Source organism: Podarcis raffonei, chromosome 6 (genome assembly GCF_027172205.1).
Source record: "Podarcis raffonei isolate rPodRaf1 chromosome 6, rPodRaf1.pri, whole genome shotgun sequence".
Classification (NCBI taxonomy): domain Eukaryota; kingdom Metazoa; phylum Chordata; class Lepidosauria; order Squamata; family Lacertidae; genus Podarcis; species Podarcis raffonei.
In genome coordinates this window covers 97,730,059-97,756,671 of record NC_070607.1, presented here as the reverse complement: position 1 = coordinate 97,756,671, position 26,613 = coordinate 97,730,059, and the positions used below count along the sequence as shown (strand labels likewise).

Genomic DNA, 26,613 nt, shown 5'->3' with positions numbered 1-26,613 from the left:
ATGAGAATTTTAAATTGCAAAACAGAAAAATTAATTGTGTGTGTGTGTGTGTGTGTGTGTGTGTGTATACACACTTTACCAATATTTCCCCCCGCTTGAGTGACAGGAGGCTTCCTTTTCAGATATTTAAAAGGGCTAAAAAGGATGTAAATGAGAAAAGCATAGTGTGAGTACACTCCTACTTTAACCTACTTGTTAGAATATGTATAGAGAATCCCATGCGCGCGCACTTACACACACAAAGGTGCACGTGTGGCGGGATCTCTCCATTGTATCAGGAATTCTGCAAAATCCTGTGGATCTCCCTGCTTACAAATCTGTGTGTGGCCGATGAGCCCGGTCTTCGCACAAATCAAGTCTCCAGTGACTGGGAGAACGGGATTTATCAGCCCCAGAGATCTCTCTCAGGAGCTTTTTACCAGATTACTGCTTCTTTACACAGTAGGGGTGATGACCTGACCCAACTTTCCCAGCAGGTCTTCTGGCTCGATGATGTGGAGCTTCTTGGGGCTACTTGTCCTCTGCAGCCTGGTCAGCCCCTCGCAAGGAGGCCCAAAAGGACTTTCACATGGGATCGTGTCCATCGTCAGTCCGGCCACTGCTCTCAAATGTAAGAACGCTTCGCAACTCGTGTTTGCACCGGTTAGTAAGGAGACAGGCGCGAGTAGCTCCCCTTTCTGCTTGCTCCGAATCACATCCGTTGAAAACTGGTACCACCTAAACTTGTGAAAGAACCTTTTTATTGATTTCCATGGATGTTTTCAGGAAGGAGGTGATTTCCTGCCCGTTGCTGACAACTGCTTACTTCTTTCCTTGGCACCACCAGGGTGCAAGGCGTTTGGCGGAGCGGCAGTCAGAAAGACTTAGGGGTTAAAGCCAAGAGCTTTGTGGGAGCTATGGAAAAGGGGCTTGGGAGAAGAAAAAGACTCATGTTCTGGGAAGCATCTTTCAGGGATAAGTGTCAACCACAAGGGTGAAGCAGCAGAGACCTTCAAGGAAGCCCAAGGATGCTTCAGGGAGCTGTGTTTGGTTGAGCTGGAGAAACAGGAGTCCTGGAGGGGAGATAGTTTGAGTTATGAGAACAGAGGGGTTGGCATGGCGACGTTTTGAAGGTCAAGGTGGAGAATTTTGTGCTGGGTGTGGTAGTGGACAGGAAGGCAATCTGGGTATTTAAGGAAGGCCATCACAGTTGTTTTGAAGAGCAGGTTTGTGAACAGAGGAGACTGAGCTGAGCTGTGATGTTCAGGTGGGGGAGCCGTGATTTGACCTTGGCTTACAGCACATCTTGCATCTTGCTATCACTGTTCTTCTTGACTGCTGCCAAAAGAGGCATCTACATGCTTTACAAGTGCAAAAGCCAATTTCGCAAACATTGCAATATAAAGCTCCCTAATTCAAATAGTAACCACAGAGCCTAGGACTTGCCGATCAGAAGGTCGGCGGTTCGAATCCCCGCGACGGGGTGAGCTCCCGTTGCCTGGTCCCTGCTCCTGCCAACCTAGCAGTTCGAAAGCACGTCAAAGTGCAAGTAGATCAGTAGGTACCACTCCAGTGGGAAAGTAAACGCATAGCTGTCAAGTGTCCCTTATTTGAAGGGACAGTCCCTTATTCCAGCGCCATGTCCCACTGCTGTCCCTTATTGATAGATGTCCCTTAAATGATGTCCCTTAAATTTCAAAGGAAGCAGCTCCTCTCCCTCCCTCCCTGCTGCCCAGGGAGGAGGGAGGCTCCAACTGTGTTGCTTGGCTGTGTTGCTCACCCAATAAGAAGTCTAAGAACGACTGGGGGGTGGAGCTTGCATGCCTTGTGTGTGGCTAGTTAATGCAAGCTGAAGGGTTTTTTGAATGCTGGACGCCATTTTGTTGCACATGCTGCTGCAAACTTTGCAGTGCAAAGCCAGGCCGGGGAGCCTTCTTAAGTTGAGGCTGCATTGTGGTGCATGTGGTTCAGATTCTATTCAGTTGAACCTCTGGTTACAAAGTTGGTTGGACAGTGTTCTCGAAGCTACCAGCATGAGTTTGACCAGGCTGCAGGAGGACAGGAAGACTGGAGTGCCTGGAACAGGTGAGGCTGCAGGTCCCTTATTTTGGCTGCTGGTCCCTTATTTTCAAGGCTGCTGGTCCCTTATTTTCAAATCTGTAAGTTGACAGCTATGGGTAAACGGCGTTTCCGTGCGCTGCTCTGGTTCACCAGAAGCAGCTTAGTCCTGCTGGCCACATGACCCGGAAGCTGTACGCCGGTTCCCTCAGCCAGTAAAGTGAGATGAGCGCCACAACCCCATAGTCGGTCACGACTGGACCTAATGGTCAGGGGCCCCTTTACCTTTACCTTTAATTCAAGTAGTATGCAATAATAATAATAATAATAATAATAATAATAATAATAATAATAATAATTTTTTATTTTTACCCCGCCCTCCCCAGCCAAGGCCGGGCTCAGAGTGGCTTACAAGCAATAATAAAAACAAGATGAATGATTACAACTTAAAAACAAAAATAAAAAACATTAAAATAATGGAACATTAAAATATTAAAATGTAGCCTCATTGCAGGAGGAGACGGAAAAGAAAAAAGAAAGAGAGGGAGGGAGGGAATCAAATTGGCTCCAAGCCAAAGGCCAGGCAGAACAACTCTGTCTTACAGGCCCTGCGGAAAGAAATCAGATCCTGCAGGGCCCTGGTCTCATGAGACAGAGCGTAACACCAGGACGGAGCCAGTGTTGAAAAGGCCCTGGCTCTGGTTGAAGCCAGTCTAACTTCCTTAGGGCCCGGGACCACTAGGGTGTTGCTATTTATGGACCTTGAAGCTCTCCGTGGGGCATACCAGGAGAGGCGATCCCATAGGTACAAGGGTCTAGGCCCTGAAGGGCTTTAAAGGTCAAAAGCAGCACCTTAAATCTGACCCTGTACTCCACCGGGAGCCAGTGCAGCTTGAAAAGCACTGGGTGAATATGCTCCCATGGCAGAGACCCCGTGAGGAGCCTCGCTGCAGCATTCTGCACCCGCTGGAGTTTCTGGGACAGCTTCAAGGGCAGCCCAGCATAGAGCGAATTACAGTAGTCAAGGCTGGAGGTGCCTGTCGCATGGATCACTGTGGCCAGGTCGGGGCGGGAAAGGTAAGGGACCAACTGCTTGATGCGGCGAAGGTGGAAAAATGTCGCCTTGGCTGTTGCTGTAACTTGCGCCTCCATGGAAAGGGAGGCGTCAAGGATTACACCCAAATTCTTAACGGAAGGCAATGGCACTAATTGGGCCCCCGCAATGAAACAAACCCACTAAAATATGCAGCAACAGAAACCCCATCTTTAAAAAAATAACAGCAGTTTTAAAAAGGTTGAGAAAGGTGTGTCCTCACCTGCCTTTGGGAGCCCCAGAGTACTCTGGGTAAAACTTAGCCGTGTTAGAATTTCTACAATATTTTTGCAGCTGCCGTAGCATGTCATCTGCCTAACCAGCTAAGGTTGCAATCCTAGATACATTTACTGTTGAGTAGACATGGATAGGAACGGGCTGCGACACCGTGCCATTTGCGTATCTTCTCCTCTGCTCCAAAGTTCACCACCCCAATCCTTCCATCACGTCATCTGCAGGGCCCTGAGCCCTGGCAAAAAAGAAACAAGATTTCTTGGACCAGTTTCCAGCATAACATTTCCTGAAAGTCATTACAATAAGGCTGAATGGCTCATTGAACATTTACTTTGATTTACCTGGGACGCGGGTGGCGCTGTGGGTTAAACCACAGAGCCTAGGACTTGCTGATCAGAAGGTCTGCGGTTCGAATCCCCGTGACGGGGTGAGCTCCCATTGCTCGGTCCCTGCTCCTGCCAACCTAGCAGTTCAAAGCACATCAAAGTGCAAGTAGATCAATAGGTACCACTCCGGCGGGAAGGTAGACGGCGTTTCCGTGCGCTGCTCTGGTTCGCCAGAAGCGGCTTAGTCATGCTGGCCACATGACCCGGAAGCTGTACGCCGGCTCTCTCAGCCAGTAAAGCGAGATGAGCGCCGCAACCCCAGAGTTGGCCACGACTGGACCTAATGGTCAGGGGTCCCTTTACCTTTTTACCTGAGAACACTGCTTTGGTGAGAGAAAACTGGTAGAGAAATACAATATAATGTATCTCAGTGTTATGTAAACACTGAAAATGGTGTGTGTGTGTGTTTAATAGTTGCCGGAGGTGAAACTGCATAGTATGTAATAACAGACAACCCATGCCAAGCAAATTATTTTCCACCCACAAGATCCTGTGCCGTGATCCTGTTCCTGTATGTTTCAGATGTCTCCTCCGTCTTCCTTCGGAACGAGCTTCTCCAGAGCCACTTCTTGGCCATTCAGTTCCCAGATGTCCCTCACAAAGATAAGCACCCGGAAAACTGGATTAAGGAGTAAGTAAATGACGAGGCTCCTTTATATATATTTAATTTATATGCAGAATACATCATGCGAAAGGCTGGGCTGGATGAATCCCAAGCTGGAATTAAGATTGCCGGAAGAAATATCAACAACCTCAGATATGCAGATGACACAACCTTGATGGCAGAAAGTGAGGAGGAATTAAAGAACCTTTTAATGAGGGTGAAAGAGGAGAGCGCAAAATATGGTCTGAAGCTCAACATCAAAAAAACGAAGATCATGGCCACTGGTCCCATCACCTCCTGGCAAATAGAAGGGGAAGAAATGGAGGCAGTGAGAGATTTTACTTTCTTGGGCTCCACGATCACTGCAGATGGTGACAGCAGCTACGAAATTAAAAGACGCCTGCTTCTTGGGAGAAGGGCTAGATAGCATCTTGAGAAGTAGAGACGTCACCTTGACAACAAAGGTCCGTATAGTTAAAGCCATGGTTTTCCCAGTAGTGTTGTATGGAAGTGAGAGCTGGACCATAAAGAAGGCTGATCGCCGAAGAATTGATGCTTTTGAATTATGGTGCTGGAGGAGACTCTTGAGAGTCCCATGGACTGCAAGAAGATCAAACGCATCCATTCTTAAGGAAATCAGCCCTGAGTGCTCACTGGAAGGACAGATCGTGAAGCTGAGGCTCCAGTACTTTGGCCACCTCATGAGAAGAGAAGACTCCCTGGAGAAGACACTGATGCTGGGAAAGATGGAGGGCACAAGGAGAAGGGGGCGACAGAGGACGAGATGGTTGGATAGTGTTTTCGAGGTTACCAGCATGAGTTTGACCAAACTGCGGGAGGTAGTGGAGGACAGAGGTGCCTGGCGTGCTCTGGTCCATGGGGTCACGAAGAGTCGGACACGACTAAACAACTAAACAACAACAACAAATGACGAGGCATTTGCAGCGCCATATTTCAGAGTGGAAGAGGAATCGAGGAAAAGAGCCGGACCCAAAGGAGGCCTTGTGCTGGTTCCAAGAGGGCCTTTATCTCATTTTCTAGAACAGCTGGGAACATGCTGTGATAATTCAATGTAGTTCTTGGCTGGCTTTGTTCAGGGCTTGCCAGGAATACATCTGAATTTATTTATTCCTTTTAGCACCTGACTGCTTAATCTCCTTTGGCTTTTGTTAGCCCAACCTCAAAGCCAGATGAGGTGCAAAGAGAACATGGCAGACATATAAAAACGAACTTTGATGCCCAAAGGAGCCAAGTCTCATCCTTCCCCCCCCCAAAAAAAAACCCCAAAGAAGACAACCTCCAAGATCAAGGTGGCCAGAGGTCAATGGGTGCAAGTGGTCACTTGGAACAAGGCAATTGATAGTATAGAATTTACCCCCAAGAGACCTCTCAGCTAAAGGGGCGAAGTGGACACGCCCCTCTTTAAGCTGCACCAGTCTTTTGAGAAATGTGAATTGCAAGTGCTGGGAGAACCTGCCCACACCTGGGACCCTGCAAGGCATGGAGAAGGACTTAAAAACTCCCCCCACTCACTGCCACCTCGGTTCTTCATTTTCTTCTCTGAAGGATACCAGCGTAATTTTCTGGTATTATTTTTACATTATAGTAAATCGTGTAAGAAGGGTTTAAACAACAGACATGGAAATTGCAGGCTGATGCGGAAATCCGGTGAAGTTAATTTAAGATTGGGGGAGAGAGAGAGAGAATTTGGGTGAATATAAGGTTGACCAATTCATGCATCCCTACCTCCTCGTTTTGATGCTATAGGAGATGGAGAGGGGAGAAATAGCCATCCAAGCTGGTGACAACCACTGTCTCCGGTGGGAGGAAGTTCCATAGTTTTAGTTAAACAAAAACCACCAAAGGACCACCTTCAGTGAGTTGTGGGTTGCCATTACATGGCCACTCAGAGAAGAGAATTGTTGTTGCCCTGTGACAAGACAACGGACAGGCTGCCATGACCTCTGACCTGAGAGGTTGGCACGGAGCCTACCTGAAATAAAGGATCTCTTTTACCTCTTGTGTACACAAACGCTTCTCCCAAGTCCAGGCTCTTGTTGATCTCAGATATCTTAAAGGACAAGTGAGAGGTTGAAGTGAGCGTAAAAAGAACCACCTGGAGCTCTTCCCCCTGTTTCCGCCCTTGGGTGCAATTGAGCAATATTGCAATCCATGCCACGGAGAGGGTGTTTGCTCAGATTCAGTTTGCTCTTATGCTTTCTCAAAGGCGTCTGGTCAGTCACGGGGAGAGCACGATGCTGGACTGGATGAGCCATGGCCCTGATCCAGCTGATGTTCTTCTTATTTTCTTACCAGTTTGTGGGAGGGGGCAAATGGCAAAGCTACCACCATCACTGAATAATAATAATAATAATAATAATAATAATAATAATAATAATGGGCTGAGCCTTCTATGGGAGTTTGGGCTGCGTGTTCATCAGTATGCGGATGATACCCAGCTCTACCTCTCTTTTAAATCAGAACCAGTGAGGGCGGTGAAGGTCCTGTGTGAGTGTCTGGAGGCGGTTGGAGGATGGATGGCGGCTAACAGATTGAGGTTGAATCCTGACAAGACAGAAGTACTGTTTTTGGGGGACAGGAGGCGGGCAGGTGTGGAGGATTCCCTGGTCCTGAATGGGGTAACTGTGCCCCTGAAGGACCAGGTGCGCAGCCTGGGAGTCATTTTGGACTCACAGCTGTCCATGGAGGCACAGGTCAAATCTGTGTCCAGGGCAGCTGTTTACCAGCTCCATCTGGTACGTAGGCTGAGACCCTATCTGCCTGCGGACTGTCTCGCCATAGTGGTGCATGCTCTGGTTATCTCCCGCTTGGTCTACTGCAATGCGCTCTACGTGGGGCTACCTTTGAAGGTGACCCGGAAACTACAACTAATCCAGAATGCGGCAGCTAGACTGGTGACTGGGAGCGGCCCCCGAGACCATATAACACCGGTCTTGAAAGACCTACATTGGCTCCCAGTACGTTTCCGAGCACAATTCAAAGTGTTGGTGCTGACCTTTAAAGCCCTAAACGGCCTCGGTCCAGTATACCTGAAGGAGCGTCTCCACCCCCATCATTCTGCCCGGACGCTGAGGTCCAGCGCTGAGGGCCTTCTGGCGGTTCCCTCATTGCGAGAAGCAAAGCTACAGGGAACCAGGCAGAGGGCCTTCTCGGTAGTGGCGCCCGCCCTGTGGAACGCCCTTCCAGCAGATTTCAAAGCGATAAACAACTACCTGACATTCAGAAGACATTTTAAGGCAGCCCTGTTCAGGGAAGTTTTTAACGTGTGGTATTTTACTGCATTTTTGGTTTTTATGGAAGCCGCCCAGAGTGGCTGGGGAGGCCCAGCCAGATGGGCAGGGTATAAATAATAAATTATTATTATTATTATTATTATTATTATTATTATTATTATTATTTATTATCTGAAGGGCTCCAGGTTCTTCACCATTGCTTGACCACCAGCTCCCAGCTGTAAAGTGGCTTATCTCATGCTCTTGAATTTGAGTGAGCCCCCCGCATCACCACACAGCATTAGTCCCCCCCCCCCAATATATAGCCAGCCATGGCCAACTGAACGCCCACTTCATTTCTCTCTGCTGCCTGATTTTCAATCTTCAGGTTGCATGTCGTGAGGGTCTTCACTCCATCGGTCAGTCTGGAGCTGTACGAAAAGGTAGATTCCTTAGTGTGCATCAAGGCCAGATTTCATCTCAGCGGTAAATTGTGAGTTGCACCCCCTTCCCCCCCCCCTGCATGCTTTCTGCCTATTTCATTGCTACTGGTTGATTTTGTTTTGGGTGGGTGGGTGGGTTGCTTCCCAAGTTAAGGCGTTCCTCTGTGGATATTGTAGGAGAGGGTCTGGAAGGCACGATTTATCACTTGCAGGGTTGAACATTTTGTTCCCCTGTTGTTGTTGTTTTAAAGTGTTCTGTCCAAGTGGCACTGCCAGTTCAGGTGGGGGTCCACAAGACTGTGACCTGGGAGCAAGCAGTCGTTAAGAAATGTGCCATCCACCAGGTACAGAAAGCCATAGGACAAGCCCCACTGGTCAGACCAAAGGCCCATTGACCTTGACATCCTGGTTCCAACAGAAGCCTTTTCAGGATGCTCACGAACAGGGCAGGAAGGTGTTAGCTCCTTCCTGGTGTTTGTTCGCAGCCACTGGCCTTCAGAGATCTGCTACTGAACCCATAAGTCTGAGCAAAACTGGTTAACCCCACTGGGTGGCAATGACTTGCCGGAGCTCAGCCCTTGGACTATATATGCTTAGGTTCAGCATAAGACAGCTGCCAGCTGATCGTGTCCAAAGGAGGGCAACCAAAATGGTCAAAGGCCTGGAAACGATGCCTTATGAGGAACGGCTAAGGGAGCTGGGCATGTTTAGCCTGGAGAAAAGGAGGTTAAGGGGTGATATGATAGCCATGTTCAAATATATAAAAGGATGTCACATAGAGGAGGGAGAAAGGTTGTTTTCTGCTGCTCCAGAGAAGCGGACATGGAGCAATGGATCCAAACTGCAGGAAAGAAGATTCCACCTAAACATGAGGAAGAACTTCCTGACAGTAAGAGCTGTTCGACAGTGGCATTTGCTGCCAAGGAGTGTGGTGGAGTCTCCTTCTTTGGAGGTCTTTAAGCAGAGGCTTGACAACCATATGTCAGGAGTGCTCTGATGGTGTTTCCTGCTTGGCAGGGGGTTGGACTCGATGGCCCTTGTGGTCTATTCCAACTCTATGATTCTATGATTCTATGATTTTAAGTAGGAGCACAGGCCAGAGGTCTCTATATAGGGCAAGCTTTGGACACAAGCCATAGAACCCCAAATACTGATGCTCTCTGCTGGATTAAAAACATAATGCTTTGCCCAGAAACACAGTGGTTTGGCTGGCGGTTAAGGAATGCAGTGGGGGAGGAATCTCACTGGGGTTCTGTTCCATGTCTTTTCGTCTCCTAGCTTTTTCGGCAAACACTTTGAGCGGATTGACATCATCCTAGACGTAGACATAAAAGCAGAAGTCAGGTTTGATGCCTTTTTTGCGGGCGGCTTCCACATCAGACTGCAAGTGTGCAAGAGTGAATTCGCAATCGCAAGGATCATCTGCCCTTCGCAGTAAGTGCTGACGCAATTCGCTCAACGTGCTCGTTCCTACAGTTCCGTCTGCATGCCTTTGGCTGAGAGAGCTGCCGAAGTTGGCCCCAGAATCCTTTCAGGAAACCAGATCCCTTCCCAGCCGCAGCACACACTCAGCTTCACTGCCTAAAGGTGGTGTTGTGGGACTATCAAAGGATAACCATTCAAATAAGTTTTGAGACATTCCTTATTTTGTGTCATTGCTTGCTGCTTGTCATCCTGGGCTTCGTTAGGAGGAAGAGTAGGATAGAAATGTAAAATATAACAATACAGTACAGTAAAGTACAGTACATTACAATACTACGATATCAATAGCAATATTCAAAGCATGTTTACATTCCAAGCAATGCAAAAATATCATTAGTGGCAGAAGAAGGAACTTTGCTTCTCCTGGCAGCATGACTAGAGATTAGGGCTGGGCAATATATTGATACAGTGGTACCTCTGGATGCGAACAGGATGCAACCTGCGTCTGCGCATGCGCATGACGTCATTTTGAGCGTTTGCGCATGTGCGCGCGGCAAAACCCGGAAGTAACACGTTCCGTTACTTCCGGGTCACCTTGGAGTGCAACCCACAGATGCTCAACCTGCAGCAAATTTAACCCGAAGTATGACTGTATATCATCCCAAATCAGTTTGAAATCCACATTGTGATATCGGTTTCATAATTTTTGACCTGACAATATATCATGAATCATGGTGTGTATGTGTGTGTGCGTCCTACGTAAAAATCGCAATGGGGGGGGGAACTGTGAACCAGCCAATGCTTCTCTCAATTCCTGCAGCCCTTGGTAACTCTGCTGGTCCAGGGTTAATTCTGCCTCATTCAGGGAGGCAATAAATCACAAGAGCAGGTGCCAGCAAAAATCACAATGCGGGGAAAACACGATGCAGCCCAACTTCTCCAGTTCTTGGAAGTGTCTTACTTCCAAGATAAGCTTTGCCCTCACCAAGAATGTGGGCTTCAGAATAAGCTTATAACAAGCTGCTGCCGTCCCAGACCCTTCCCTTCCCTCTTTTCTAACTTGCTTTTCCCTGCAGCTTGTTGGTGAATAAAGTGAGGCCCGTTGTAACGACCATCCTGGCAGCATCATTCCACAAGACGGTGAGTTGCAGCTCCATGGATCTGGTGTATGTCAGCCATGAAAGAGGGTTAAATAAGTCTTGGGGATATCATAATGCATATATTTTCAGATTACCAAGGTAGACAAGATGCCCCTACAATGATGTCTTCAGGTACTTTTTAAATAAAAATAAAAATGGGGGGCTCAATCAATTTTCCAGCTGGCATCCTGTATCAGCCATAGTTTACTCCGTTGGAGAAACCACAACTTGTGTATAACTGGATTGTTGTTGTTGTTTAGTTGCTTAGTCATGTCTGCCTCTTCGTGACCCCCTGGACCAGAGCACACCAGGCACTCCTGTCTTCCACTGCCTCCCACAGTTTAGTCAAACTCATGCTGGTAGCTTCGAGAACACTGTCCCACCATCTCGTCCTCTTCCGTCCCCTTCTCCTTGTGCCCTCCATCTTTGCCAACATCAGGGTCTTTTCCAGGGAGTCTTCTCTTCTCATGAGGTGGCCAAAGTCTTGGAGCCTCAGCTTCAGGATCTGTCCTTCCAGTGAGCACTCAGGGCTGATTTCCTTCAGAATGGAGAGGTTGGATCTTCTTGCAGTCCATGGGACTCTCAAGAGTCTCCTCCAGGGGTTGAGAATCACTCCAGGGGAACTGTGGCACAGGTCCAAACTCGCCATAAGGCATAAGCGTAAAGCCTAAATTCCAAGTTAAAATGGCCAGAGAGGGAGAACAGAACCATGAACAGAGCAATAGTGGGGTCCAGTGATCGATGCAAAGAGCATGAATTCTTACTCCTGGAGATGTTTTGAAGACAACCCAGAAGCAAACAAGCTCAAGGGTGAGAAACCAAGGAAAAACCAAAACCTTTGTCTTAACCCTTGCCTTGCATTTCAGGTGTGCACAGCGGTGGAAATGGTCATCAACGTCTCAGGGGTCGATTTTCTGCACACTGCCAATGGTGAGTTACTTTGACTAGCTGCCAAAGCGTTTCTCTCCTTCGTTCTCCTTGCCAACTTCTTGAATGTTTGTTCCTCTTTCTTCTAGAAAAGGAGCCACAAAAGGCTCCTGGGCCTCAGTGCTTATGGGCAGCATAAACTTTCGTTGTCAGCAGCATCAGTGCTTTATAAATGCATTGGTTAAATGCATATATTCAGCTACAAGGCCGTGGTAGATAAAGAGGCATAAAAGAAACACAGATAACATCACAAACTGCTCCCTGTGGGTGTCAAGAGGCAACACCAGTTCCTGACCTGCCCACATATACAGTGGTGCCTCGCAAGACGAAATAGTTTTCCGTTTTTGAGTCGTTCCGCAAGACGAATTTCCCTATGGGCTTGCTTCGCAAGAAGAAAGCCCATAGGGAAATCTCCGGGGACCTCTTTTAAATGCTGGCGGTGGGGAGCAAAGCCTTTCGCCCCCCGCTGGCCTTCAGAAGAGGTCCAGGAAGGCCGGCGGGGGCCGAAAGGCTTTGCTCCCCACCGCCAGCATTTTAAAAGCGGTCCGGGATAGCAGGGCTTTCCCGCTATCCCGGACCGCTTTTAAAATGCTGGCCATCGGGAGCAAAGACTTTCGCCCACCGCCGGCCTTCAGAAGAGGTCCTGGACCTCTTCTGAAGGCCGGCGGGGGGCAAAAGTCTTTGCTCCCCCCCGCCTGCCTTCCCGGGATAGCGGAGACTTCTCCGCTGTCCCGGGGCTTTTAAAATGCTGGCAGTCGGGAGGAAAGCCCTCCTGTCCCCGGAGCTTGCGGGGTGGGAGGTGGGGAGAAGGCCTTTTCTTCCCACCGCCAGCCTTCAGAACAGCCTTCTGAAGGCTGGCGGTGGGAAGAAAAGCCCTTGTCCCCCCCCCCAGCCCTCAGAAGAGGTCGGGGACAGACTGTCCCCGGACCTGGTCTGAAGGCGGTTTCCATAGGAACGCATTGATTGATTTTCAATGCATTCCTATGGGAAACGGTGCTTCGCAAGACGAAAAACTCGCAAGAAGAAAAAACTTGCGGAACGAATTAATTTCGTCTTGCGAGGCACCACTGTAATCTGTTACAGCCAGCTGGGTCATCCAAAAGCGAACCTTCCTGGCTAAATGTGGGCACGCAAGGACCTAACAGAGTTTCCCTGTTTTCCCTGTTTGTTACATCCAGTGATTATTCTTCAACCCTACTCAGCAACAGCTGTAACTGGGGGTCAACAAAAAGAGATGTTTTGCCACTCCTTTGGAGTGGTCCGGGTGTCCCCAGATAGAATGCACTGATAATTATTATTGTTGTTATTATTATTATTATTATTATTATTATTATTATTATTATTATTATTTATACACCGCCTATCTGGCTGGGTTTCCCCAGCCACTCTGGGCGGCTTCCAACAAAGTATTAAAATACAGTGGTCTGTCAAACATTAAAAGCTTCCCTAAACAGGGCTGCCTTCAGATGTCTTCTAAAAGTCTAGTAGTTGTTCTTCTCTTTGACATCTGGTGGCAGGGCGTTCCACAGGGTGGGTGCCACCACCGGGAAGGCCCTCTGCCTGATTCCCTGTAGCCTCACTTCTTGCAGTGAGGGAACCACCAGAAGGCCCTCGGTGCTGGACCTCAGTGTTCAGACTGGACAATGGGGGTGGAGACGCTCCTTCAGATATACTGGGCCGAGGCCGTTTAGGGCTTTAAAGGTCAGCACCAACACTTTGAATTGTGCTGGGAAACGTACTGGGAGCCAGTGTAGGTCTTTCAAGACAGGTGTTATGTGGTCTCAGCAACCGCTCCCAGTCACCAGTCTAGCTTTCGCATTCTGGATTAGTTGTAGTTTCCGGGTCACCTTCAAAGGCAGCCCCACATAGAGCGCTATGATCCTTTCCTTATCTTCACTCCCTGTGCCGTGCACTAAATGCATCCCTTGTGCCAGGCAAATGAAGCGTGGTCTGTACGTGATGCCCGCGTTTAACAGGAAATGGCTCCTACAAGATGTAGAGCCATAACTTTGTTCTGAAGCCCGGCTATCAGCTGCTAGGATACTGTAGACAGCATATGGTACTTCTGGCAAAGGACGTTCACATCTGAAATGTGCATTTGTGAGAGTGTAACGCCATCACTGTGTTTTATTCCTTGCAGTGTTTTTCTCCGTGGGCACAGTGGCTACCATGCAATATCAGCTCGCCAGCCTGCCATTGATAACTTCAAACTACGTCGCGCTGGAATTCAACGTAAGGAGCGTGTGTGACTGCAAAGCCCCCCTGCCCAGGGTCTCTTTCCTCCTGAAGGGAAGCTGAGCTCCATACAAAACGTACACGGAGGAGATCCGCCTTCCACTCAGAATTAACCTAGGGAATATTCACAGCCACGGGATGTTGCACTGGCTGCTTGCAAAAAAGGGGGGGGTCTCTTTAAAGGATTCACGGAACCGGTTTGGTTGGCGGCCATTAGCCTTGGCAGCCAAAAACGGCCAGTTTCAACTCACCATTCCCACTAGCCTGTGCTAGGACTTCTGCTAGAGCACCAGGGCTTCCTTTCCTCACCTGCACCCCTCCCCCACCCCCAATTGATGTGGGGTGTTGGGAGAACCCCCAGAACATCACATGGGGGGAGGAGGAGAGGTATTTTTGTGCTCTTAGATTCTTAGGCAGGTATATTCAGCGTGTCAAGATATTGATGGGATCCAACTCCCAGATACCAGAATTCCAAGATTGTGGGCTGGTAAAGGGACCCCTGACCATTAAGTGACCCCTGATAAAGGTAAAGGGACCCCTGACCATTAAGTCCAGTCGCGGACGACTCTGGGGTTGCGGCGCTCATCTCGCTTTACTGGCCGAGGGAGCCGCCGTACAGCTTCCGGGTCATGTGGCCAGCATGACTAAGCCACTTCTGGCAAACCAGAGCAGCGCACGGAAACGCTGTTTACCTTCCCGCCGGAGGGGTACCTATTTATCTACTTGCACTTTCACGTGCTTTCAAACTGCTAGGTTGGCAGGAGCAGGGACCGAGCAACGGGAGCTCACCCCGTTGCGGGGATTCAAACTGCTGACCTTCTGATCGGCAAGCCCTAGGCTCTGTTGTTTAACCCACAGCGCCACCCGATAAAGTGATAGAGGCTACCATTATTTTGAGTAACAGCGCTGTGCTTTTTCGCTCTTTCTCCAACCGCTTTCCAGATGATCATCCGAACTGGGGGACGATACATTACCCTCCCTGTCGGCGCAGGGCCTGTCACTCTCCCTGTCTTGCATCACCATGGTTTCTGCTTAGGGATGTCTCAGGCTAGCCTGGATGCCATCCTCATGGTTCTGATCCAGATCCGCGTGCAAGAGTTCATTTCCACCCCGGAAGTGGTGAGTGGCGGCACGTCAGGTAGAAGGGTTGCAAATTTCTCTGCTTGGCTCATCAAAATTTGCAGGTGGAGGCAGAAGGGGGCAGAGACTGAGTCATGTGACCCCAGCACCCAGCTAGCCTTTCGCCTTTGGGTGCAGAAGAGGACGCTTAGCTTTTCATTATTTTTCTAATCATTTTTATTTGATTTTACAAATACAAAATTATAACAGTCCAAACGTATTTCTATAGATGATAGATAGATGATAGATAGATAGATAGATAGATAGATAGATAGATAGATAGATAGATGATAGATGACAGATAGATAGATAGATAGATAGATAGATAGATAGATAGATAGATAATTTATTACGGTCAGAGACCAGCTTATAAAACACACTGGAGGGTACATTCTCAGAAAGAAAACAAACAGTTAAAACAATGTACAAAAATAAATTTACAATTTATATATGCGATAAGCATATAGACACTTAAAACTTTAAGATATTCCATATATAGAGATTACTCTGAATCTCGCAACTTCCCCCCATCTCCTCTGTGGGTCTTATTATCAACATTTACAACTACATATTATTCCATAATCTATATTCTATATCAATCCATATTATCTATGGTATTTGTTACATTACAAGGGAGATTAAAATTCTGCTGATGTTTCCATCTGCTTGCAGTGGTCTCTTAAATAACTTTAAAATTATCCCCATCTTTTTTAAAAGTTATAATAATAAATAATAAACCTTTATTGTCACTACACCACCTGTGTGCAGTGAAATTAAACGAGCCCCCCTCCCCCCTCCCCCATACACTCAGTCTTGTTCGCGCTTTGTGTGCTTGTCGGAAGTCAATTGCACCACTATTTATTTATTTTTTAAAGTTTTTGTCCTCTTGGTTCCTGAGTTTTCCAGTCAGTTTTGCCATTTCGGCATAGTCCATCAGCTTAACTTGCCATTCCTCTCTGGTAGCGACTTTGCCTTCTTTTCATCTGTGGGCTGTTGTCCCATACATAAAAGTCTTTTCTGATCTTTTGGGATGTTGGTACCTAAAATTCCTAAACAAAAGGCTTCTGGTTTTTTAACAAAGGTTATTTTAAACATTTTTAGTAGAGGACACTTATCTATCCTGTTGCCAATGTTTATGCACGTTTCAGTTGACAGTGCAGTATCTTTTTTTAAAAAAAAAAGATTTCATTTATTTATTCACTAAATTTATATCCCTTCCTTCCACCAAAGGAGCCCAGGGAGGTAAACATGCTGATGTTACAACATTATAGTCAAAACATCTCAACACAGTTAAACGCTTTCCGCCATCGGATGGCTGAGTATAAAAGAATAAGGAGAGGCCTCGTGTCACCCTTCATCGCAGAAAGCAAAATGGATTCAGCTGTTCCTTCTGCTGTGTCCTTAGGGAAGGGCATTCTGACACGTCAGAGCACCCCTTGAACTACCTTGCATGCCGGAGGGTCAAAGTGAAAGGGTCTTTGCGGTGCAACAACAACACACTAATTTAAATGAAGCTATAATAATAATAATAATAATAATAATAATAATAATAATAATAATTTATTTATACCCCGCCCATCTGGCTGGGTCTCCCCAGCCCCCCGGTCAGCTTCCAACAAAGTATTAAAATACAGTGGTCTGTTAAACATTAAAAGCTTCCCTAAACAGGGCTGCCTTCAGATGTCTTCTAAAAGTCTGGTAGTTGTTCTTCTCTTTGACATCTGGTGGGAGGGCGTTCCACAGGGCGGGTGTCACTACCGAGAAGGCCCTCTGCCTGGTTCCCTGTAGCTTTGCTTCTCGCAATGAGGAACTGCCAGAAGGCCCTCGGCACTGGACCTCAGTGTCCGGGCAGGACAATGGGGGTAGAGACACTCCTTCAGGTATACTGGGCCAAGGCCGTTTAGGGCTTTCAAGGTCAGCACCAACACTTTGAATTGTGCTCGGAATTGTGGGAGCCAATGTAGGTCTTTCAAGACTGGTGTTATGTGGTCTCGGGGGCCGCTCCCAGTCACCAATCTAGCTGCCGCATTCTGGATTAGTTGTAGTTTCTGGGTCACCTTCAAGGTAGCCCCACGTGAAGCACATTGCAATAGTCCCCAAGCGGGAGATACCCAGAGCATGCACTACTCTGGCGAGACAGTCTGCAGGCAGGTAGGGGGTCTCAGTCTGCATAACAGATGAAGCTGGTAAACAGCTGCCCTGGACACAGAATTGACCTGCGCCTCCATGGACAGCTGTGAGTCCAAAATGACTCCCAGGCTGCACACCTGGTCCTTCAGGGGCACAGTTACCCCATTCAGGACCAGGGAGTCCTCCACACCTGCCCGCCTCCTGTCCCCCCAAAACAGTACTTCTGTCTTTTAAAAAGATCTGCCATTTTCAACGCAACACCATTTTATGCCAACAGTTCTCTGCTGCCAGTGAGCTGACGACCGTCGTTGCGTCTCTTCTGTCACATCAAAAGGTGAGCGGGTGTTTGCTTTTAAGAAGTGCGTGCCTTGTTTTATCTTCAAAAGCCACACCGTCGATAAGGATAGCAATAAAAACCATCGCTGGAAAAACAGAAAAAACCTCTATCGGAGCAAAGCAGGGTGGCAGCAAATCACCCTTAGCAGGCAAAATCCAACAAAAACATTTATGTAGGAAACTGCAGAGGAGTTTATAAAGGTCGCAAGCAGCGGGGGCGGGGGTAGAAAATGTGCAAAAAGCCCCCAGCAAAAAGAATCAAAGGCTTGTTGAAGCAGACAAGTCTTTGGCCGGGCATCTAAAAAGGGAAAGCGGTGCTGCAGGCAGCTGTGGTTGGTGCAAAGTGAGACTGGCAGGCGGAAGGCAAGGAGGTCAACAGTAGGGGGAGCCAGAGCCACGGACAAGCAGAGCAATGCCCCCACCTTCCTTTTCCCAGCTGAGTTCTGCTGAGGCCAAGGAAGAGCAGGAACCTGACTGTCAGTTGCAGCCCCTAGAGGCCTAGACCAGGCACAGGCAAACTCCGGCCCTCCAGATGTTTGGGACTACAATTCCCATCATCCCTGACCACTGGTCCTATTAGCTAGGGATGATGGAAATTGTAGTCCCAAACTGAGGGCCGGAATTTGCCTCTGCCTGCCCTAGACCAGGGTTTCCCAAACTTGGGTCTCCAGCTGTTTTTGGACTACAACTCCCATCATCCCTAGCTAGCAGGACCAGTGGTCAGGGATGATGGGAACTGTAGTCCAAAGCACCTGGAAACCCAAGCTTGGGAAACCCTGGCCTAGACTGGTTATAAGTTAAGGGGGCAGGCAAGTGGGGGCAGGCGGATGTTTGTGGGGCAGTGCCCTGTTGGCCTTAATGAACCAGCCTCCACCGGATGCAGGTCTGAGGGACCTTGGGGAAAGATCCTGCCCCAGTGACTCGCCACAAGCACATGCCCACGTACAGGCATCTTTTATTTTCGTCTGTTTGTCCAATTTGTCCATCGCTTTTTCTTGCCCAGCAAAGCAACTTACAGATAATAAGTCCCACACAGATACGTTAAAACCAGGAGAGAGAAACGCATCAAAAATATCCTTTGTGCCCCACACTTTTCACAGTGCCCCAAGTGTCCTCTAAAGGCGCCGCTGAAAATCACCATCTCTTTGGTCGGGATCCGGAGGATTATCCTGGAGCCCAAGAGAGCCGTCATTGAGCTTTCCGTCGAGATTGCCTTGTTGGCGAAAGGTCCGTCCGGGTCCCTCGTTGGGCTCTTTGTCATGAAAGCCGTAAGTGTTGGAATCAAGAGTTTTCTGCGTGGCTTGGCTTTCAAGTCCAGGGAATGGCAGGGAGGAAGGACTTTTCCAGTCTCCCCACCATCTGAGACGTTGTTTCCCCCCCTTGTCTGATTGCAGAACTTAAAACTGAGTGTCCATGCCTCTGTTTTCGGCGGCAGACTGTTCTTCACTACAAAACTGGCCAGGTATCTTGCCTCACTGTTGCACGATCGCTTAGTCTCAGGGAGTCGAAGCAGAGCAGGGGTGGACTTCTTTGCAACTTGTGGGATGTTATAGTGAAGGGGCCATTAGAATATTGTTCTCTATATGATCCCAAAAACTGTTTAAGGCGAGGTTTTTCCAAAGGGGGGAGGTTTTTCACCAGCCAGAAGAACAAGGCTTTTTCTTGCTTAAATGTTACGGTGCAAATGGGCCTCTCGTTGGAATGTCTAGCTTAGGCAATAAAGATAAGAGCAAGTTTGAATGGGCCCCAGTCGGGAGGAGGTAAAATGCAGGAGACAAAGCCCCATCTTATTGCTATCAGTATAAATAACATGTTTTACATTTGAACACGTGTTTAGGCTCATGGCGTGGAGAGGCTGGTGCAGGAAGGAAAGGGGGGGCAAGCCCATGTAAGGACATAGGAAGTTGCCATAACTTTCGGTTTACAAGAAATCAGGTGGCTTACAGGAGATCAGGTGGTATTCTATTCTGCAAATCTATATAAAGGGGGGGGGCACCCTGACTACTGTGTGCAGGTTGCGTACTGATCACCCTGTACCTTTGTTTTGCATATGCACTTCAAATAAAAATCCTGTTAATAACCTGCAAGGACGTTTAGCCGCTTTGTGTGAATCTGTGCTTCAGGGACCCAATAGCAGATATGTGTGGTCCTTCAGTAGAGCAGACTTCCCCAACCTGGTGCCCTCCAGATCTTTTGTACTATAGCTCCCGTCGGCTGTAGTCAGGCCCTGCTGCTGTGCGGTTGAGCTTGGAGTGAAAGAAGCCCAATAGTCTTGTCCAGACCAGAAAGCAAGCCTGACCTGGAACCAGAAGACTTTATAAGGCTCAAGGGATATCACCTCACTTACTCTGGACTACTGGGATAAAGAGCCTTCATAATAATAATAATAATAATAATAATAATAATAATAATAATAATTTATTATTTATACCCCGCCCATCTGGCTGGGTTTCCCCAGCCACTCTGGGCGGCTTCCAGCAGAATATTAAAATACAAAACCTATTAAACATTAAAAGCTTCCCTAAACAGGGCTGCCTTCAGATGTCTTCTAAAAGTCTGGTAGTTGTTCTTCTCTTTGACATCTGGTGGGAGGGCATTCCACAGGGCGGGTGCCACTACCGAGAAGGCCCTCTGCCTGGTTCCCTGTAACTTGACTTCTTGCAGTGAGGGAACCACCAGAAGGCCCTCGGATCTGGACCTCAGCGTCCAGGCAGAACAATGGGGGTGGAGACGCTCCTTCAGATATACTGGACCAAGGCCGTTTAGGGCTTTCAAGGTCAGCACCAACACTTTGAATTGTGCTCGGAAACTTACTGGGAGCCAATGTAGGTCTTTCAAGACCGGTGTTATGTGGTCTCGGCGGCCGCTCCCAGTCACCAGTCTAGCTGCCGCATTCTGGATTAGTTGCCTGTGTGGCTTGGCGTCCAGCAGTTCCCTATTTTGGCCAGTCCTGGGAGGCAGCATGACGTGAATTGTCACGTCTGTCCTTTCTTTTGGGATGTAACTGGCTCACTTGGGTCCTCCATGATGTCTCTCTTGACCCTTATGTACAACTTCTTCTTTCCACAGTCTTGAGCTGCTCCTGGTTTCTTCCCAAGTTGGACCTGTTAACGTAAGCTCTTTTCCATTTAGTGATTGACCGAATTGATTTGACGCCTTGATTGCACCTTCCACAGGGACAAGAATTGGCTACAGTATTAAAGTAGAAGAAATAGAGACATAGCTAGCTAGACAGAGAGACAGATAGACAGAACAATCTGACACGCAAACATTTGCTTAAATAGGGGACCCCCTAGAACAGGCATAGGCAAACTCGGCCCTCCAGATGTTTTTGGGACTACAACTCCCATCATCCCTGTCCACTGGTCCTGTTAGCTAGGGATGATGGGAGTTGTAGTCCCAAAGCATCAGGAGGGCCGAGTTTGCCTATGCCTGTTCTAGAAGCTTCATCTTGGCCATGGGAAGCCAGGCAAAACAGAGAGGTGGAGCAGTGTTTGTGGAAGGGAGATGAAGTTTGGCTCCAGAGAGCTTCGGGGGGTAGGGGCAGGTCTCTGACTCAGGAGAGGGGGCCAGTGATTTGTAGGGAAGTGTACCAGCCAGGAGACAAGAGTCGGAGGCAGGGGAAGCTTCAGAGCCAGAAGTTGGGGCACAGGATGGGTCAGAAGAGGAGGAGGAAGCAAGTCAGGCAAGTGAAGGGCTAGGTGCTTCCCCTCCCTCTCCTGCACCACAGTATCCCAGAACCAGGAGGGGACTGAAGAGGGAGGAGCAGAGGCAGTTTCCATGCAGGCATAGTCTCTGGCTGCATGCACACAGTCCTTTGGGGGGGAGGTACATAAACTAGTGGAGGGGGAGTGGTCCACTGTTGCTGCAAATGCCTCGAGAGTGCAAACCTGGGAATAGCTGCCTAAATGCTAAACTGGTGTGGGTGGGTATTCGGAGCCAAAGAAGCGACTGCTAAGCTGCGGATGGAAAGGATCCTGACTCTGAATGAATTCCACTGGAGGACCCTTTTTTGCTGCCGTGCAATTGACACAATCTTCTCTAGATCGTATTTCCTGGAGAGATGTTGATTATGGAGGCATTGCAAACCACCTGAGACTTAAATCCCCCATGGAGATCTATCAACTCATCTCACAAGAAGCAGTTGTTGAGGAGGTCATTTGCACTGACAGAAAGCAAACAGCCCCAGCCCATGCACCTCGGTGAAAATGCCCATCTTGAGCCGGATCCAGTGTGAATCCCCCTTGTGATGGCGCATACATCCTCTGCCAGTTTGATTCCTAGATCACTTCCTCCGCTGTTCTGTCTTACAGGTCTCTGTCCTCGTGAAGTTGATGAAGTTGCTTATAGCAGAAACATTTGTGCCACGAGTTAACGGTAAGGCAGCTCAAATTCCATCTCTGACACACCCTCTATACATGAAAAGCCCTCTCACACTTTGACTTTCCAGGGAAAACCCACTCCTTAGCTCTAAATCAGAGGAAACGGCAATCTGGAGAAAATTCAAATAGCTGTTTGCTCCGATGGAGCACTAAAGAGCAGTTTTCCTCAGAGAAAGCAGCAGGACGAGACGAAGTACGGATAAGCTCCAATACTGATCTCAACCTTCCCATGTTCATGGAGCCACAACTGCAACACCGATGCATAAGAGTGTTTAGATTCTCCATTTTTGTTTATTTTTATATATAATTTTTTATAATTTTTTTAACATACCATTTTCAACAGTAATTAAACATATCTTTACATCTTATTCAATTTTTTTTTACTTCCATCAGTCCTGTCTGAAAATTTTCCAATGTAATCTCTTAGAATACATTTCTTATTTTCCCTGTTACATATAAAACTCAGAAACCAATATCTCTATTCTTTATCTACTTTGTAGCACTTCGTATATTTCTCCTTACAAAACTTCTTGTAGTCCTACTAGCGTAATTTGTTGGTTACAATTGCTTTTCAAATAGTTCATATACTTCTTCCAATCTTCTGTAAATCTCTGGTCCCGCAGGTTTCAAATCCATCCTGTCATTTTATCTAATTCTGCATAGTCCATTAATTTCGTCTGCCGTTCTTCTTTCGTCGGAATTTATTCTTGTTTCCATTTCTGGGCTAACAATAGTCTTGCCACAGTTGTTGCCTATAAAAACAATTTAACATCTTGCCTATTAATGTCCTGACCTATAATACCAAGTAAAAATGCTTCTGTTTTTTTTAAAAAAAATATTCTCCATTTTTGTTGGTGCGTTTCTTTGTATGTGGATTTGGATGGCGCCTTGTACGCCTCCTTTCGGCAACTCCTGCAGCCCAACTGATGCCAAAGGTCTTGTTAGGCTTCCCTTTAGACCACATCAGTGAGGGTGAGAGGGCGGTCTTGTTGTGTGAGCATGCCAGGGCCTCCGGGGACACTGCCCAGGCTTGTGCCCCGGTGTGCTGGGCCCAGGGGTAACCCGAGTAACATGGTCCAGGTCCGGTCCCAAATCCAAGGGTTCCGCAAGGAGTCAGTTAAACAGGTCCGAGGCAGGACACAAGGCAGGAAACCAGGCGAGGTCAGGCACAGGATCACAGGCAGGTTCAGGCAAACAGCAACATTGCTCCCGCAACCTGGGGCAGGGTCCAGCAGCCTTTTATCTCTGTCTGGGCGGTCCTGATCCCCCAGTGACTCACCTCCCTGTCTCACCCGAAGACCAGCACTCCTCCTGCGGGTACTCAGGTCTCTCCTTCTCTCAGACCTCAGTCTCTGCAGCTTGGGAGACGTCAGTGGGTTACTAGACCCAGGAGCCACCTCAGCCTCCCCTGACCCAAGCTGTAGTGGAGCAGCTGTAAGTGTTGGCCCAGCTGGAGGCAACGAGGTCATCCCCGCATCTGGAGCCAGGGCAGGCTCAGGCCCCTGACTCGGCCCAGCTGGTGCTTGTTGCAGGGGAACCTGTGCAGACTGGGGCTCTTCAGGATCAGGCCCCAGACTTGGTTCAGATGCCGTCTGAGGCAAAGGATCCGGTGCGGACTGAGACTCCTCTGGGTCTGCGTCCGAGCCAGAGTCCCAGGCCATCACACCCGGGGAGGTCACTTCAGTGTTACTGATGCCGCGGTTTGACTTGCCTAGGCCAATGAAAAGTTTTGGGAATGCTGGTCTAGACTATGGCTCAGACATGACCTAAAGAAAATGCTCCTCTCTGCTCTTCTTTGCTATTGTGCTTATTCTGGTTGCTTTTTTCAGAGTGCCTGGACGTCGGGATCCCTCTGCCTCCAGTGCTGCACATTCGCTGGAATTATCCGGCGATTCACTTTACGCAGGTAAGTCTGCCACTGGTACCTTCCCTCCAGCCACGCATCCAAACGTGACTGGACTCTCTGCTCCATGTTCTCCCCATTAGCAAATCCCACACGTAAGATGCTTTTCCATGAATTTCAACATGCTAGGACTACTGGACCAGCCAGATAATCTGCTTTCCAAGAGAAATATTCCTTATATATTACTTCCCAAGCAGACCCTGTTCTCTACAGCGTAGCCCTGATTCAGCTCTAGCTGTGGTAAACTATTAGTAAGAACTAGTGGCTCTGGATGGAGATGCATATCCCATAATAATAACATAAGATGGAGGTTAACAGATTGAGGTTGAATCCTGACAAGACAGAAGTACAGTGGACGCTCGGGTTGCGAACGTGATCCGTTCGGGAAGCACGTTCGCAACCTGCAGTGTTTGCAATCCGCAGTGCCACGTCTGCACATGTGCAGGTCGTGATTCGGCACTTCTGCGCATGCGCAAAGCGTGTTTTGGCACTTCTGCGCATGCGCAAGTGCCAAAACCTTGAAGTAACCCGTTCCACTACTTCTGGGTTTGGTGCGGTGCGCAACCCGAAATCGCACAACCTGAAGCATCTGTAACCCGAGGTATGACTGTACTGTTTTGGGGGGACAGGGTGCGGGCTGGTGTGGGGGACTCCCTGGTCCTGAATAGGGTAACTGTGCCTCTGAAGGACCAGGTGCGCAGCCTGGGAGTCATTTTGGACTCATAGCTGTCCATGGAGGCGCAGGTCAATTCTGTGTCCAGGGCAGCTGTCTACCAACTCCATCTGATATGCAGGATGAGACCCTACCTGCCTGCAGACTGTCTCGCCAGAGAGGTGCATGCTCTGGTTATCTCCCGCTTGGACTACTGCAATGCACTCTATGTGGGGCTGCCTTTGAAGGTGACCCGGAAAGTACAACTAATCCAGAATGTGGCAGCTAGACTGGTGAGTGGGAGCGGCTGCCGAGACCACATAACACTGGTCCTGAAAGACCAACATTGGCTCCCAGTACGTTTCCATACGAGCCCAGCAGCCTGTTCTCACAGCAGTCTACCCCACAGCGGCCAAGCCAGCAGGATCCAAGCAGAAGTGCACTCTCCCCTGCTGCAATTCCCAGAAATTCCCAGCAGGAGGACTTTAAATAAAATTACAAACTGATGTGGATAGCTGATTGGGGAAAATGAAAAATGGAGAGGAATTGAAATGGATAGATTCTTCTATCCCTAGTTTCCATGGGCTGGAATGCAGAGAGAAGACATGAAGACTTCTAGATCTTCTGCTCTTCACTGCTTAGGACTTCCTCCAGCACTCAGATTCTTCCTAAATTATGTAGGCCTGTCCTAATACGATCCCCACCATTTATTTATGGGAAACAATGAGCTAAACTTTTCGCTTTTCCAACGTCTGCAGAGGATGCTGGCACTGTGTGTGTGAGTTGGCCAAGGGGGCCTCGCATCCGAAGACATTCCACCTGGTTTCGGCTGCGGGAGGAAGGCAAGAGGGATGTCTTAGCGAGAAAGAAGAACCTATACCTATCTTATCCTTTATTTTCCTAACTGTGAACCGCCCTGAGACCCCCGGGTATAGGGCAGTATATAAATTATTATAATAATAATAACAACAACAACAACAACAACAACAACAACAACATTTTGCACTTTGTTTCAGGCCTGGGGTCAAGTTGAGGGTGATTTGCACAAATGTTAGATGCTAGTAGCAGGACTCTCTCAAATAGGAGGCAGGAGTCTTTGCATAGTCTGTAGGTGGTTAGGCCTTGGGTGTTTTCCATTAACGGAAAAGATGGATACAGAAAATAATATTAGAAAGGTAAGAGTGGACTCTTAAGTTTGGCATTGCAAACCCATGCTGAATTTTAGCATGAGTCTGGGTCTGAATGTGCTTCAGTGTGCTTCAGGGAGCCAGTGTGGTGTAGTGGTTCAGAGCGGTGGACTCGTAATCTGGTGAACCGGGTTCGCTTCCCCGCTCCTCCACATGCAGCTGCTGGGTGTCCCTGGGCCAGTCACACTTCTTTGAAGTCTCTCAGCCTCACTCACCTCACAGAGTCGCTTTGAGACTCCTTAGGGCAGTGATAAAGCGGGATATCAAATCCAAACCCTTCTTCTTCTCTGTGTTGGACTGCGGGTCCAATGCAAAGGAGCAGCAGCGTAAAACACAGAAGACCAGGTAGCTCAATTATTCCAGACTGCAGGTGAAAGATCTCACATCTTAGAGCTCTCCTATGCAAACAGAGCATCTCCCTAGGCACAGAAAGCTAGCAGATTGAAATGAAGATTTCAGCATAGGCTTCTCCTTGGCATGCTACATTTCTGTGTGCAGGGAGGGAGGCACAATTTTTTTTGGGGGGGTGGCATTCAAACATGCAAGCCTCCACCTGAGGTATGACCTTCACCACTCAACTCTATGAATCAGAGGAATCGCCCCAGAGGGAGAAAACAATAGTTTGATATGCGCAGTTTTCAAATGACCTTATTCAAAGGCACTTGTTAAACTTCATGCCCTTCTCCATTGTCTCCCGAGATAGACAGATGTCAACTAAGGTTTGCTGTCCCACAGTCACTGGTACAATTTAGGTGCTTTTTAAGCTTTGAGCGCTGGATTGTGGGTGATATTCTACGCTCATGGTGTCTCTCTTCACAATAAAACTTCTTCGCTTTCCTCAACGGCCAGAGAGTGTTTCTGTTTTGTGATGCTGCCCGTGATCCTTGCGACTGCTTTGGCTCCTTTGGCCGCAACCAGAAAGAGCCGCTCCATTCAGTATTTCAGGGCTGATATCCATAAAACATCAACGCAAGGACTGCTGTGGGCCCCTGCGGAGAGTTACTCTCCCGGCTATGGGCTCCAGGGGGATATTAAACCATAAACGCCCTTCACTATTACGTGACTAATGTCGTCATTTACACAGCAACTCTTTGCATCACTGTAAGCAAAGGCGAAGGGGAAAGATGTTGAGATTAGAGTGGAAGGAGACC

The 26,613-nt window shown here is 48.3% G+C and overlaps 1 protein-coding gene across 1 annotated transcript; it reads left to right on the top strand.

The window, feature by feature from the left end:
* The first annotated feature begins 489 nt into the window (after positions 1-489).
* On the top strand, positions 490-25,238 carry LOC128415491 (BPI fold-containing family B member 6-like). The gene is made up of 15 exons (XM_053391731.1): positions 490-610; positions 4,273-4,381; positions 7,976-8,080; positions 9,309-9,464; positions 10,529-10,592; positions 11,458-11,521; positions 13,659-13,750; positions 14,696-14,872; positions 17,280-17,336; positions 18,439-18,606; positions 18,733-18,800; positions 20,408-20,450; positions 21,652-21,715; positions 23,550-23,626; positions 25,034-25,238. Exons 1-15 carry the CDS (start codon positions 490-492, stop codon positions 25,055-25,057), a joined length of 1,389 nt encoding a protein of 462 aa, XP_053247706.1. The 3' UTR covers positions 25,058-25,238.
* The last annotated feature ends 1,375 nt before the right edge of the window (positions 25,239-26,613 follow it).